Below are 12032 nucleotides of genomic sequence, written 5' to 3' on the forward strand. Positions count from 1 at the left end.
GGTTCCGCGAACTCACACCCAGGCCACACCCACGGCGCCCGGGGACACGCTGTCCTCGCGCCTTCCCCGCCCACGCGCGCCCAGTGGTTCGGCTCCTGGCGCCCCCTGGTGGACGCTCGAGAGCTAGGCTGGCGAGTCGGTGACCACACCCCCTACTTCTCACACTGCCCGCCCCTGGCCCAGTCCCAGATGATGGGTAAGCGGGTCTCCAGGGCCACAACCCGGGGCCCCATCACCATTCCCATGCCGAATTCTGCGTTGTGAATCCCCGAGTGGCGTTTTCCCTCTCTGTGCGTTTATGAGGCTCTGGATCCGTATGGACGCTTGCCAGGGCCCCAGGGCCTCTGAGCTTCCTTCCTTATTTGTAAACAGACTAGATTTGTTATAAGATGTAATCTCAAGGGGCAAGGCAGTAACAATAGCTAACGTTTAGCTCCATCTTGAGGACTTTGTATATATTACTTTGTTTAATCTCCAGAATAACCTATGAGGCTCAGTATTCTAAGCCTGCGCTTCTAGGGTTCTAATATTTTATGTTGCTAACATTTGGCGTACGGCATGCATACATAACTTTCTGTGCTCCCAACCTCGACTTCTGAAAGCTCTTTAATTTCCAAGATTATATGATTGGAACATTGACAGGTCAAACGTTCTGAGATTGGAATGTGCCTGGTGCCGAATCTGCCCTGACAGTTCTTTTTTTTTGGCTGCACAGTAGGGCATGTGGGGTATCTTAAGTTCCCCACTACATCCCGCAGTGGAAGCGCAGAGTCTTAACCACTGGACAGCCAGGGACGTCCCATCTAACTTTACTTTTTTAAGAAAACTAGACTTAAAAAAAAAATTGAGCAAATTAAAAATATTCAGATTTAAAAAGTACTTCTAGACTGTCGGGAAAGGTATTTCGCCTAGGGCTAGAACCCGGAACCTACGAGCCAGGCCCGGCCCGAATCTGTAGAAGAGGAAGGAGCCATTTATCCTTTACCAAGACGGCGGCCTTCACGCCTCTTTGTGGCTCCGGCCACCCTACCAAGATGGCGGCCAGAGGAAGTACGTCACGAGAAGGGGAAGGACTTCGGCGCGCGCATGCCCCAAACCGGATTTCCGGGTGCCGACGGCCTGGTTCTTTCTTTAACAAGATGGCGGCAGGAAGTAATGGTGGTGGTGGCGGGCAGTGCTCGAAAAGCGAGACCGATACCGGCTTCTTGGGGCTGCGGCCCACGTCAGTCGATCCAGCGCTGAGGAAGCGGCGGCGAGGCCCAAGAAATAAGAAGCGAGGCTGGCGGCGGCTCGCTCAAGAGCCTCTGGGACTGGAGGTCGATCAGTTCTTGGAGGACGTGCGGCTGCAGGAGCGCACGAGCGGGTGCGTAGGTCCGGACTTCCGGCAGCAGGACCAGGTTCTGTGTAGTGAGGTGGGAGGCCGTGCTGCCTGGGGTTAGTTCCGGCGGGCTGGGAGCGCCTGTTGGGGCACAGCCGAAGAAACCCAGCAGGTGGGCCGGGGACTCTGGGCCAGAGGCTGGGAGACTTGATCAGGTTACCAGATACGAGACTCCCAGGTAAACCGCGACTAGTTTTCCTGATGTCGGTGCGTCCAGTGACCCACTGTAGTTTAGTGCGTTTTACGTGTTAAATTCTGCAAATTGGACGGAGGGACCCTGGCCTGGAGGGGGCTCCAGGCGGTTAGTGCGTGGTTGAATGACCATCATAAGAAAACCTGCCCCTGAGAGGTTAAACCCGCTCCTTCCGCAGCCCCCTCCCATCTATGGCTGACATTCTGCATTTCCATCTCCCAGTGGCTTGATATCAGAGGCCCCCGATGAGAAACTTTTCTTCGTGGACACTGGCTTCAAGGATAAAGGTGAGGAGGGGTTTCAGTGGCGGTGTATGGCGATTAGTCGTTACCTAGGCCACCTCGGCCTCCAAAACACGGCGTGGCTTGGATGGCAGACACCATCAGAAAAGGGTCTCTGCTATAAACAAGAGGACCTGAAAGGAGCAGAAAGCAAGCTAATGACTAACCTAAATAACTCCTTTTCTTTCTGAAGTTTCAGAGAGATCTCAGTGCCTAGAGAAGAAGCCAGTAGGGGTCTGCCTTGATGGGTAGATAACGACATAGCTTAGGAGGTCTCCGTTAATTTGCAGAAAAGCAAACTAAGGACTAGTCAGGAAACAGCCCTTTTTTAGTCACTAAGATGTGCTTTAATGAGAGCAAAAGGATCAACTCGAATGAGTTGGTAAGAAACTTGTCTTGGCCTGCTTGCTTTAACTTGTCAAAGTACAGGGTTGGGACCTGCCCAAACAAACGGAGGAGAAGCAAGTTAGGGTTTCCTTCAGTGAATAATAGGGTTTACTCTCAATACGTAGAAAGATAGAGAATAAGCGGCCTTCTTTAAGGAGAGGATAGAAAAGCCAAGAGATGCGTTTTAATCGGAAAACCAGTAGCTTTAATAAGCAAAACACCAGGCTGCTGTTACAGGAGCGTACCCTTTATGAACGTTTATGAGATCAGTCAGGGGATCTGGTCTAAGGAAAATGAAGGATCCTCTTTGGTGGGTGGGTGGAGTCTTTGAGCAGGTAAGACAGGGTTATTAAAGAGATCGGCTTTTACAGAAGTGAGATTTGTTCTGTAGTTATAGAAGAAGAAGTAGTTATAGATTCTGTCTTAGTTTTTTTTTTTCTTTTTTAAACAATGGCAGCGATTGCATGCTTTCTCGGGTGATCACTGCTGTGGGATCTTGGAAGGCAACGGACCCTCGAACAGTACAGGGGTTCAGGGCACTGACCTTCCCACATGGTTGAAGATTCGCATATAATTTGTGATCAGCTCTCTATCCTTGGTGTTATACCTGTGGATTCTCGTAGTATTTAGTATTGAAGCAAGTCGGGTATGAGTTCCAACCCGTGTTGTTCAGTGGTCAGTTGTAATCATATCTGATCTCTAGGGTAGGCATTAAACATTCTTGTTTTGGCTGCATAGGAGCAAAGTCACTTCCGTCAGGTTTCGTAGCCAATGGAAGGATACAGATTCTGTCTCAGCTTGTTTTGTCCTGGAGTTCTTACTATGCTTTAGAAATAAAGGTGGGAAATGGCCCGGTGCTGAGAATCAATGGTCTTGGGTCCGTCCTGAGTCCAGCTCCCTGGGCCTTGTGTCACCTCATCACTTTTTTATTTTTAGTATTGAAGGTTCTGTGGCCACTTCTCTGCTGCCTCAGGAAGCCCCTTGTCTGCAGGGCTGTGGGTCTCAGTCCCCAGCGCAGGGCTGCCTCCAGCTGGCCCAGGAAATGGGTGTGGTGGGTGGTCACAGCTTGGGCCCTGCCCTTGGGGGCCTCTTTGCTCAGGTGGGAGCCTGGGGCCTGCAGGTCTGATGGCTCCAGTGGTGGGGGTGGGGGTTGGGAAGGGCAGGAAGTCCCTCTTGGGTAGTGAGGAGGCCTGAAGTATGGACTCTCTGCTCTCTGCCACCCCCAGAACTGAACAAGAAGAGGACCAAAGGCCAGAAGAGGTCACTGCTTCTCAAGAAGCCCCTCCGGAGCGACCTCATCCTAGAGAACACCTCCAAGGTCCCAGCTCCCAAAGAGTGAGTGTCCCCTGACCCCCCCAGACCGTCCTCTCCTCCCCCACTCCCCCCCCACAGCAGGTCTGGCCTCATGCCCTTCTGTGGGGCCCCTACTCCCTTCTTGGTCCCAAAGGAATTGTAGGGAAAGAGAGTGACAGGTGAAGGGTGCTGGTGGGGAGACGGGGTCGGATTAGGGGCTTTGGAGGACACATTGGAGGCAGTGAGGCTGTGGCCAGGCTGGGGCAGGCAGAGAAGAGCCTAGACCTGCTTTGGGGCCGGAGGGCAGGGCTGGGCGGGCGCCCCAATCGGGAGCAGGGTCTGGCAGGGCTTGGTTGACTGATCCTGAAGGAGTGCGAGGGGGCTGGGTGGGGGGTGGAGAGAGGCCGAGGTTGGTGAGTTCCCTGGAGGCCTCCCGGGCGAGGCCCCCAAGGCCGTGGTGGTGTCAGGTCTGGAGCTCAGCAGGGAGACAGGTGTGGGAGGCAGGCTCTGAAGCTGCTGAGTGAGGAGTAGCAGGAACCTGAGGAGGCGCCTCCAGGAGGGAGGAGACGCTGGGGGTGTCTGAGAGGCAGCGACCGACTCAGCCACCGCTCCGGGCCACTTCTCCCCCACCCAGCGTCCTTGCCCACCAGGTTCCCAACGCCCGGAAGCTCAGGCGGAAGGAGCAGCTATGGGAGAGGCTGGCGAAGCAGGGCAAGCTGCCCGGGGACGTGCGCAGAGCGCAGGCCCGGCTCCTCAACCCCCCAGCGGCCAGAGCCAAGCCTGGGCCCCAGGACACCGTCCAGCAGCCCTTCTACGACCTCTGGGCCAAAGGCAGTGAGTGTCCCTGACTGCCAGGCCCAGGCCTTTGGGTTGTGAGTGACCTCGGGGAGCACCCTGCGGGTGTCACTGAGGGTCTTCGGCACAGTCAGGTGTCTTGAAGTGGCTCCCTGTCCTCGTTCCTGCTCTGCTTTCCGGAACGGACTGATGCCTGTGCCTTGGCCTTGGGTCTTTTCTCCTTTCTGGACCCTATTCATGTGCTCTCTTCCTGGCGTTCGAGGCTCTTTGGGGTCTGAGTTTCAGTCCTTCCTTGGCTATCTTTGCATAAGTACTTCAGTGCTATCTTTTTGAAGGGAGGAGGGATAGCAGGGGGCCCCTCAGGGCCACGGTGTTGTCCCACAGCTGCCCCCTTGCTGCCTCCACAGACCCTCTGGACCAGCCCTTGGAGGGCCAGGATGAGTTTTTCCTGGAGCAGACCAAGAAGAAAGGCGTGAAGGTGAGAGTTCGTCAGCAGGGCGTCCTTGGAGCTAGGGGTCAGAGGATGGGGCCATAGAGATGCCGTGTTAGAGCCCGAGCATCCTAGGACTACGAACGCACAGGCTGCAGCCAGGCCGTGAATCTGCTGCCTCCGAGGGAGGAATCAGAGTGGTGGGACATTTTTTAAGGAGACGAGGGAAACCTTCACAGGGAAATAAGATGCTGCAAATGGGTTGGAGCCCTGGGGTAGTGAGTGAGCCTTTGGAGATGGAAGGACGGAGCCTCCAGGTGAGGGCAGGCCTGTGGGGCTAGCTGGCGGGGAGAAGGCAGTGGGGACCCCAGCTCAGGCTGTGAGCTTTATCTCAAGTGCTTCTGCACAGGAGGGCGGTGGTGTTGTGGGGCACTCTGCGGAGGTGGGGTTGTGGTGGGGCAGGCACCCCGGCATGGAGAGGAATGGGGGGTGACCCAGGAGAAGTCCTCAGGCGGAAGCACCCAGCCTGGCGGGCAGTGGGGGCTGGGGAGGGGCAGCCTGGTGACCCCCAGGCTTTCGCTAGGGTGGGAGCCAGCTGAGCAGGGACACGGGGGGGGTCTGGCTGGGGGTTGCTGCTCAGAGCTGAGCCAGTGCTTGGGTCCCCAGGGGGCGGTTAGAAACCCATGGGCGGGTTTCAGCTGAGCCGGGAGCCGTGCCGTCACAAGCTCCCGGGGGCCTGCTCTGAGGGTCTGTCGGCCCTTTGTCGGCTGTGCCCTCTGCCTGACCCGGCTGCTGCTTGCAGTGGTGGCCTGGTGACTGTGCCGCACAGTTTTGCAAGGGTCCCCCACTTGGACGACAGGGACTCTTCTCAGGAAAGGCGAGCAGAGCCCTTGCGTGTCCTGGGGACGCCGTACCCAGGGTGCCGGTCCTCTCTGCGTCATTCAGATGCACAGGCCCCTCCCAGCTTGAAGGCCGTGGACCGTGCTGAGGCCTCTGCCGCCTCCCAAGCCTGGGGTCCCAGCACTGGTGCCAGCGGGAGCTTGAGTCGTGGGACTCCCGGGCCTCACCCGGCCTTGGTCTTGTCTTTCTCCAGCGGCCGCAGCATCTGCACACCAAGCCCTCCCAGGCACCTGCTGTGGAGGTGACACCCGCAGGAGCCTCGTACAACCCAACCTTTGAGGACCACCAGGTACGCCGGCCGCCTGCCCCGCCAGGCCTCTCTTTGGTTGGTGCTTGGCCAGTGTGTCAGCATGTTCTCCCAGGGATCACAGTCCTGTCGGGCAGACAGACCTCTTCCTGGACCGTGATGTCCCACAGTGGGCAGGGCTGGGGTGGAGGGGCATGGAGGGAGCGTCAGATCCAGCCTTGGGAATCGGAGGGCTTCCTGAAGGAGGCGGCATCAGCACTGGGACTGGGGGCGGTTTGCTATGGTAAGAGAGGCTGGGGTGCTTCAGAGAGAGGGAGCAGCATCTGCAAAGGCCCAGAGGTGGGGGAGACCGTGGCATGTTTCAGACATAAATGCAAGAGGCCTTCAACTGTGAGCAACAAACCACGTGACCGCGTGAGCCTTGCAGGTTGGCAAAGGTAGTTTAGCAGCCGGAGAAACTGGTGGCGAGGGTCGCTGTTCGTCTCATAGGTGTCTGTTAGGCACCGATGTCACGAGCAAAGAGGATGAACCCCCGCCGTTGGGGGCACAGATTTCCTAAGAGAAACCCAGATCACTAGTGGACACAGGTGCTCCGTGAATGCCCACCAGGGTCGTTTACTGGGGGATGGATTCCTAGCCAGTTGGGCGGGGGCCGCGACCCTCACCTGGGGAGTGGTGTCTCTGGGGGCAAACCCATGCTGAACTCGGAGAGGACACGGCTGCTCACTAAGGCTGTTACTCACGGAGAGGTCAGATAGTCTTTCTCTTTTTAAAAAATCAGATAGAGATCTGATTCCCAGGCCGCTGTGATTTGCCCACTTAGAGGGCATGGTTCAGTGGCGCAAGGTATATCCAGAGTCGGGCAGCCATCGCACAGTCAGCTTTATACCATTCTCGTCGCCCAGAAAGAAGGCTCATGCCAGTCAGCGGTCACCCCCCACTTCCCTGGTCTTGGACAGCCCCCGCTCCACCCTGTCTGAGGAATTTCCATGTACTGGGGCAGAGTAGACCGTCTTTTAAGAGAAAGGGCAGAACGGGTGAGGTTAAGAATTCGAAGCCCCTTGGCTACTGCAGGGAGGCCAGGGTGGGGGCGCAGTTCAGAGGTGGGAGGGCCAGGTCTGTGACTCGAGGAGAGGGCGCCCCGGGTCTGGGTCCTCACCTGCGTCCCCGTCCCCTCCCAGAACCTGCTCTGGGCGGCCCACGAGGTGGAGCTGCAGCGGGAGAAGGCGGCCGAGAAGCTGGAGCGGCAGCTGGCCCTGCCGGCCTCGGAGCAGGCCGCTACCCAGGTGAGCGGGGAGCGCAGACCCGCCCTCGGCGCCCGCCCCGCCCCTGCCCCGCCCCCTGCCCTGCCCCCTGCCCGCGCCTGACCCGCCCCCTCTCCCCAGGAGTCTGCCTTCCGGGAGATGTGCCAGGGGCTGCTAGAGGAGTCTGACGGGGAGGGCGAGCCGGGCGAGGGCCCGGACGAGGGGCCCGAGGCGGGAGACCCAGCCGCAAGAGGGGAGGCCTCGCCCGCGCCCGGCCGCCCGGCTGCCCTGGAGAAGAAGACGGAGCAGCAGCGGCGGCGGGAGAAGGCCGCCAGGATGCTGGTGAGCGCCGTGGGCCCCGGCTTGCTTCTCCCAGGCTCAGCCTGTCTTTCGGGGCTGTTTGGGATCCCTGAAGCCGCTTGGTCAGCGGAGGACTAGTTCCCGACCTCCTCTCTGAGGACACAGTGGGGAACATTCTAGGTCAAGCCCCTGCCACCGTGGGGCTGATGTTGGGGGTGAGGGCTGGGGAAGGGTGTGTGGACTGTAGAGACAAATGGGTCAGAGTCGGGGTCAGGAAGGTGGGCTCCGCAAACAGTCACCGTGGGGACATGCCTGTGACCTGGCAGCAGGTGGCCAGGGCGGGGTGGCGTCTGGCCGGGCCCCTGACCCTGCTGTCCCCGCAGAGGACGCAGCAAGCTGCCGTGCGGGCCGCCCGCCTCCGGCACCAGGAGCTCTTCAGGCTGCGCGGGATCAAGGCACAGGTGGCGCGGCGCCTGGCGGAGCTGGCCCGGCGGCGGGAGCAGCGGAAGGCAAAGCGGCTGGCGGAGGCGGACAAACCCCGGCGGCTGGGGCGGCTCAAGTGAGGCCCGGCCTGGGGGCTCCCCGGGAGGCCGGGAGGGGTCCCCACCCCACAGCGGGCACCCTCTTACCTTTGCTCAGCCTGGGCTCCTCCCGGGAGACCCTCTCTCCCCAACATCCCAGGTTCTCAAACCCTCGCTGCTGGGCCTGCGGTTCCCGGGAGCAGCCCCAGGTCCTGTGTGCCAGGCTGGGCTGACCCCCGGGACACCCCGCCCCGTGTCCTCTAGGTATCAGGACCCTGACATCGACGTGCAGCTCAGCTCAGAGCTCTCTGACTCACTCAGGACTCTGAAGGTAATTGTCCCACCGGGCGCTGAAGGGGAGGCGCCTGTGCCCAGTGATGACACCCATCCTTGCTCCCCGTGTCCGCCAGGGACTGTGGGCGACACCACGGCTACCCCCAGGCGGGGCCAGTGGGGCTAATGCCTGGGGGCTGAGGGCACGGGGTCCCCCAGGGTGATGGGCTGGGTGATGCGATGGCTGGAGCCTGGGACCCCCCAGAAGGTCTTTTCTCCTGTGCTGTCCCTGGTCCCCCAGCCCCACCCTCTGTGTCTTTGGTCCCAGAGGGGTCTCCCTAAAGCTCAGAGCAAAGCCTGTTCTTCCCTCGCTCAGAAGCTGCTGTGGTTCCCCGGTGCCCCCAGGAGAAAACCCAGCTCCCTGCACGGCCGTGGGCCCTGTGTAGTCCTGCCTGCCTCGGGGGTCCGAGCAGCGGGCCACCGTGCACCCTTCTCCCTCTGACCCTCCAAGCCCCACTGCTGGCCCCGCCTGTTCCCACTTCTCCAGCTGCCGCCTCAGGGCTGGTCCACGGGTCAGTACCTGTCACCCCACGAGCTCAGGACCAGGCCGAGTCCCTGGTGTACACGAGGCCGGACTGGGCGCCTTGGTTCACGGGGGGACTGCAAGGCTGACCCCCCACTGGCCCCCGTGGAGAAGTCAGGGCCTGAGGGTTTCTGCCAGGCGCCCGCTGAGGCCTCTCCGTGTCCCGCAGCCCGAGGGCAACATCCTCCGTGACCGGTTCAAGAGCTTCCAGAGGAGGAACCTGATCGAGCCTCGGGAGCGAGCCAAGTAAGGGCGGGGCCACGGCGGGGGCGGGCCTCCGGGACCTTCCTGAGGGGGTGGGCTGGTGGTCCTGACTGCTGTCTCCTCCCTCCTCCAGGTTCAAGCGCAAGTACAAGGTGAAATTGGTGGAGAAGCGTGCGTTCCGGGAGATCCAGTGAGTGGCTACCCTTCTCCCCAGGGGTGTGCAGCAGGTCCCGGGGCCCTTCCCAGACCCAGTCGCGGTGGCCGGGGGCGGAGCGATGCTGCCTTGGCCGAGCCCAGGAGAGGCTCAGCCCACCAGAGCCATCAGTCCCCAGGGTCGGGCCAGGGAGCGCGCCCCAGGGGATGTGGGGGGCCCCCCGCCAGAAGAAGGGTGTCACCTGGACAGGATACAGGATGTCGGGCCCCCTCCCCTGGTCTTCCCTCAGCCTCTCCTCTGTCCCCAGGTTGTAGCTGCCAAGAGACGCCGGAGCCCCCACCCCCCAATAAAGCAGCTCCTGACCAACACTTCTGGCCTCGCTGAGCGTGACTCGTGGCTCGTCTCCCTCCCGGGGGCAGCTGCTCCCCCTGCCGCCCTGCTGAGCACACAGGGATGTGGGTGCCGGGACCTCCTCTCCACCGAAGCCTGGTGGGAAGCCAGGGCCGGCCGGCAGAGGCCTGGGCGGAGGAGACAGGCCTGCGGTGTGGGCTGCGTGCGCTTGGGTTTCTGTTGCGGGGGTGGCTATCCAGCGGTGGGGAGGCAGCCCTTGAGAGCACCCCGTCACAGGGCCGGAGCAGCCCCTGACGTCCGCCACCTGCCCGTCCCGCCTTGTCCAGCCATTGGTTCAGGAGGCAGGAATGATCTGTCCCCCTTTCAAAAGTGAGGAAACTGATGCTCATTAGTAGGAGTTAATCCTCACTCCCCCCACCATAAAGGACTTTTCTCTAAGTAGTAAAGTGCTGTGGTCTCACTGTAAGTCGTCACTATGGTTCATAAATGTACCAGAGAAAGGGTGAATATCACCCTTGACCTTTGCCCTCCATTCCAAACCTCTCTGCACAGGTAGCTGTCTGCAGTTTCCTGTGAGTGGCTCCATCGTACCCTGTGTGGGTCTATTAAATTATATACACGGGCGTCAGAAAATAGAAGTCTTTTCACTTTTCTGCGTTTTGGATAGGGTCATATTAATGTGGCTCTATAATTTGCCCTGTCGCGCATGTTGGGGAATTTTCTGCGTCTGTGTGGGCTGCATCTTTATTGTTTTCCACAGCTGCGTGGAATTCCACTCACCCAGGCCCATATTACTCCTGGTGAAGCTGCAAGGGGATGGCTGTGTACCTGTGCCATTTCACATGAGTTTGTAGGACAGGTACCTGGAAGGGGATCTCTGGGCTACAGGGAAAGTGTCTAAAGGGTCGTTTGGATTCAGCCAAATTGCTCTCTGCGTGGGCTGTGCTGATGTGTGCCCTCCAGCAGCCAAGGCGCCCCCTTGCTTGCTCATAGCTCTCCTACTGCCTGCTGCTGCTGGTAAATATGCTGCTAAGTCGCTTCAGTCGTGTCTGACTGTGCGACCCCATAGACGACAGCCCACCAGGCTCCGCCATCCCTGAGATTCTCCAGGCGAGAACACTGCTACTACTAACTACTGTATGGCCTCATGAATTTTTAAAGTTTGTTGTGTGATTACCACTGAGGTTGAGCATCGTTTCAGGTGATCACTCGCAGTTTCTTCCATGCTTCTCCAAACCTTTGGACTGTTTTCCTCGTGGACTGTTGTTTATTTGTAGTAGCTGCTTATTACGGACCTGAAGATATCATACATGCCACAGACATTTCTCCCAGGCTCTTCGTTTTTACAAGATACACGCATGGTATCTTGCCAGAAGTGTTGAGTCTTCGTCTGTTTTTTTTTTTTTTTTAAACCATAGCCTTTAGGTGGATTGCCCCAGGACAAGATGTTTATAAAAATAGAGCAGGCAATTTATAAAACAAATGGCTGAAGGGAGAGACTAACGTCAGAGCCTCCCCTTCCCCCCACATCATGATTTAAGGGTTTCTGCTGTTCCTCCCCTTCTGCCATCTTAAAAATAGAAAAGAGTGTTGTACAGACAAGAAAACAACTCTGCGTGTATATACAGGAGGGGTCAGAAGAGGGTAAGTTGAAGTGAAAATGAAAGCCACATCTGGTAAAGCCTTAAGCCTCAGCCTTTTGACCCAGTAATCCATCCTGGGGAGGGAGTCTGAAGGAAGCTAAACTTCTGGAAGAAGGGAGGAGGTGGTTAATGTCCATAGATGGCCAGCAGAGCATCTGCTAGACATGAGGACACCTGGGGGATGGGGTCGTCCCAGCTACCGGAGGGCACATGCTGAGTCCTCAGGAAGTGCTGTTTAATGGCCCTGGGGGAATGTGTGTGTACCTGTGTGGAATAACAAAAACTGGGGGTCGGTGATGACATTCGTGGGTCTTCCTGCACATTTTCACTTCCGGTCTTTACATTAAAAGAAAATGCTGAACTCTAGTTAAACGATTTGCAAGCTGCAGTGATACCCCCGTGTTCTGCAACTTCTTTTGAAATAAATAGGGGGAACGGGGGACAGGTCAGAGAGGGATAGATACCTAGACTCGACTTCAGACAAGCTCGGAACTGTGATGGTAGAATCTAGGTGGCAGTCCCAGGAAAACTCTTGGCTTTACTGTCTGAAAATCTTCCTAATAGTTATTGGGGGAAAGTACATTAGGATTTAGCATGATGCTGGTGAAGCTTAGGTTCGAGGCCAATTGCACTAGTCCCTTCAAGACCCTACACCTCCTTTTGAACTTGTAACTTGGTATTTCTCCTACAGTGAGCCCCCCTGGTTGAAAAAGCTTCCAGCACCACAGAACCTGTATCTGCCTGATTGTGGTATAAAAGTGGAGTTAACCTACCAGCTGGGTGATGACTGAATCAATGATAGTACACTGATACTGCTGAGTGACCGTGAGGTGGCCTTCTAAAGCTTCAGCTACT

General features: G+C 58.1%; 1 protein-coding gene and 1 non-coding gene across 2 annotated transcripts; both read left to right on the forward strand.

Moving 5' to 3' along the window:
• The first annotated feature begins 1139 nt into the window (after window positions 1–1139).
• NOP53 (NOP53 ribosome biogenesis factor) lies at window positions 1140–9223 on the forward strand. Its single transcript, XM_068992358.1, has 12 exons — window positions 1140–1363; window positions 1794–1858; window positions 3466–3574; window positions 4167–4366; window positions 4735–4805; window positions 5851–5946; window positions 7086–7190; window positions 7290–7490; window positions 7832–8007; window positions 8234–8300; window positions 8995–9071; window positions 9163–9223. The coding sequence occupies exons 1-12, from the start codon at window positions 1140–1142 to the stop codon at window positions 9221–9223; spliced, it is 1452 nt and encodes a 483-aa protein (XP_068848459.1).
• Window positions 8338–8448, forward strand: LOC138097247 (small nucleolar RNA SNORD23). Its single transcript, XR_011146453.1, has one exon. It is a non-coding gene; the product is annotated as a small nucleolar RNA SNORD23 (small nucleolar RNA).
• Window positions 9224–12032: the final 2809 nt, after the last annotated feature.

The sequence above is a fragment of the Capricornis sumatraensis genome, chromosome 20, assembly GCF_032405125.1.
Source record: "Capricornis sumatraensis isolate serow.1 chromosome 20, serow.2, whole genome shotgun sequence".
NCBI lineage: Eukaryota > Metazoa > Chordata > Mammalia > Artiodactyla > Bovidae > Capricornis > Capricornis sumatraensis.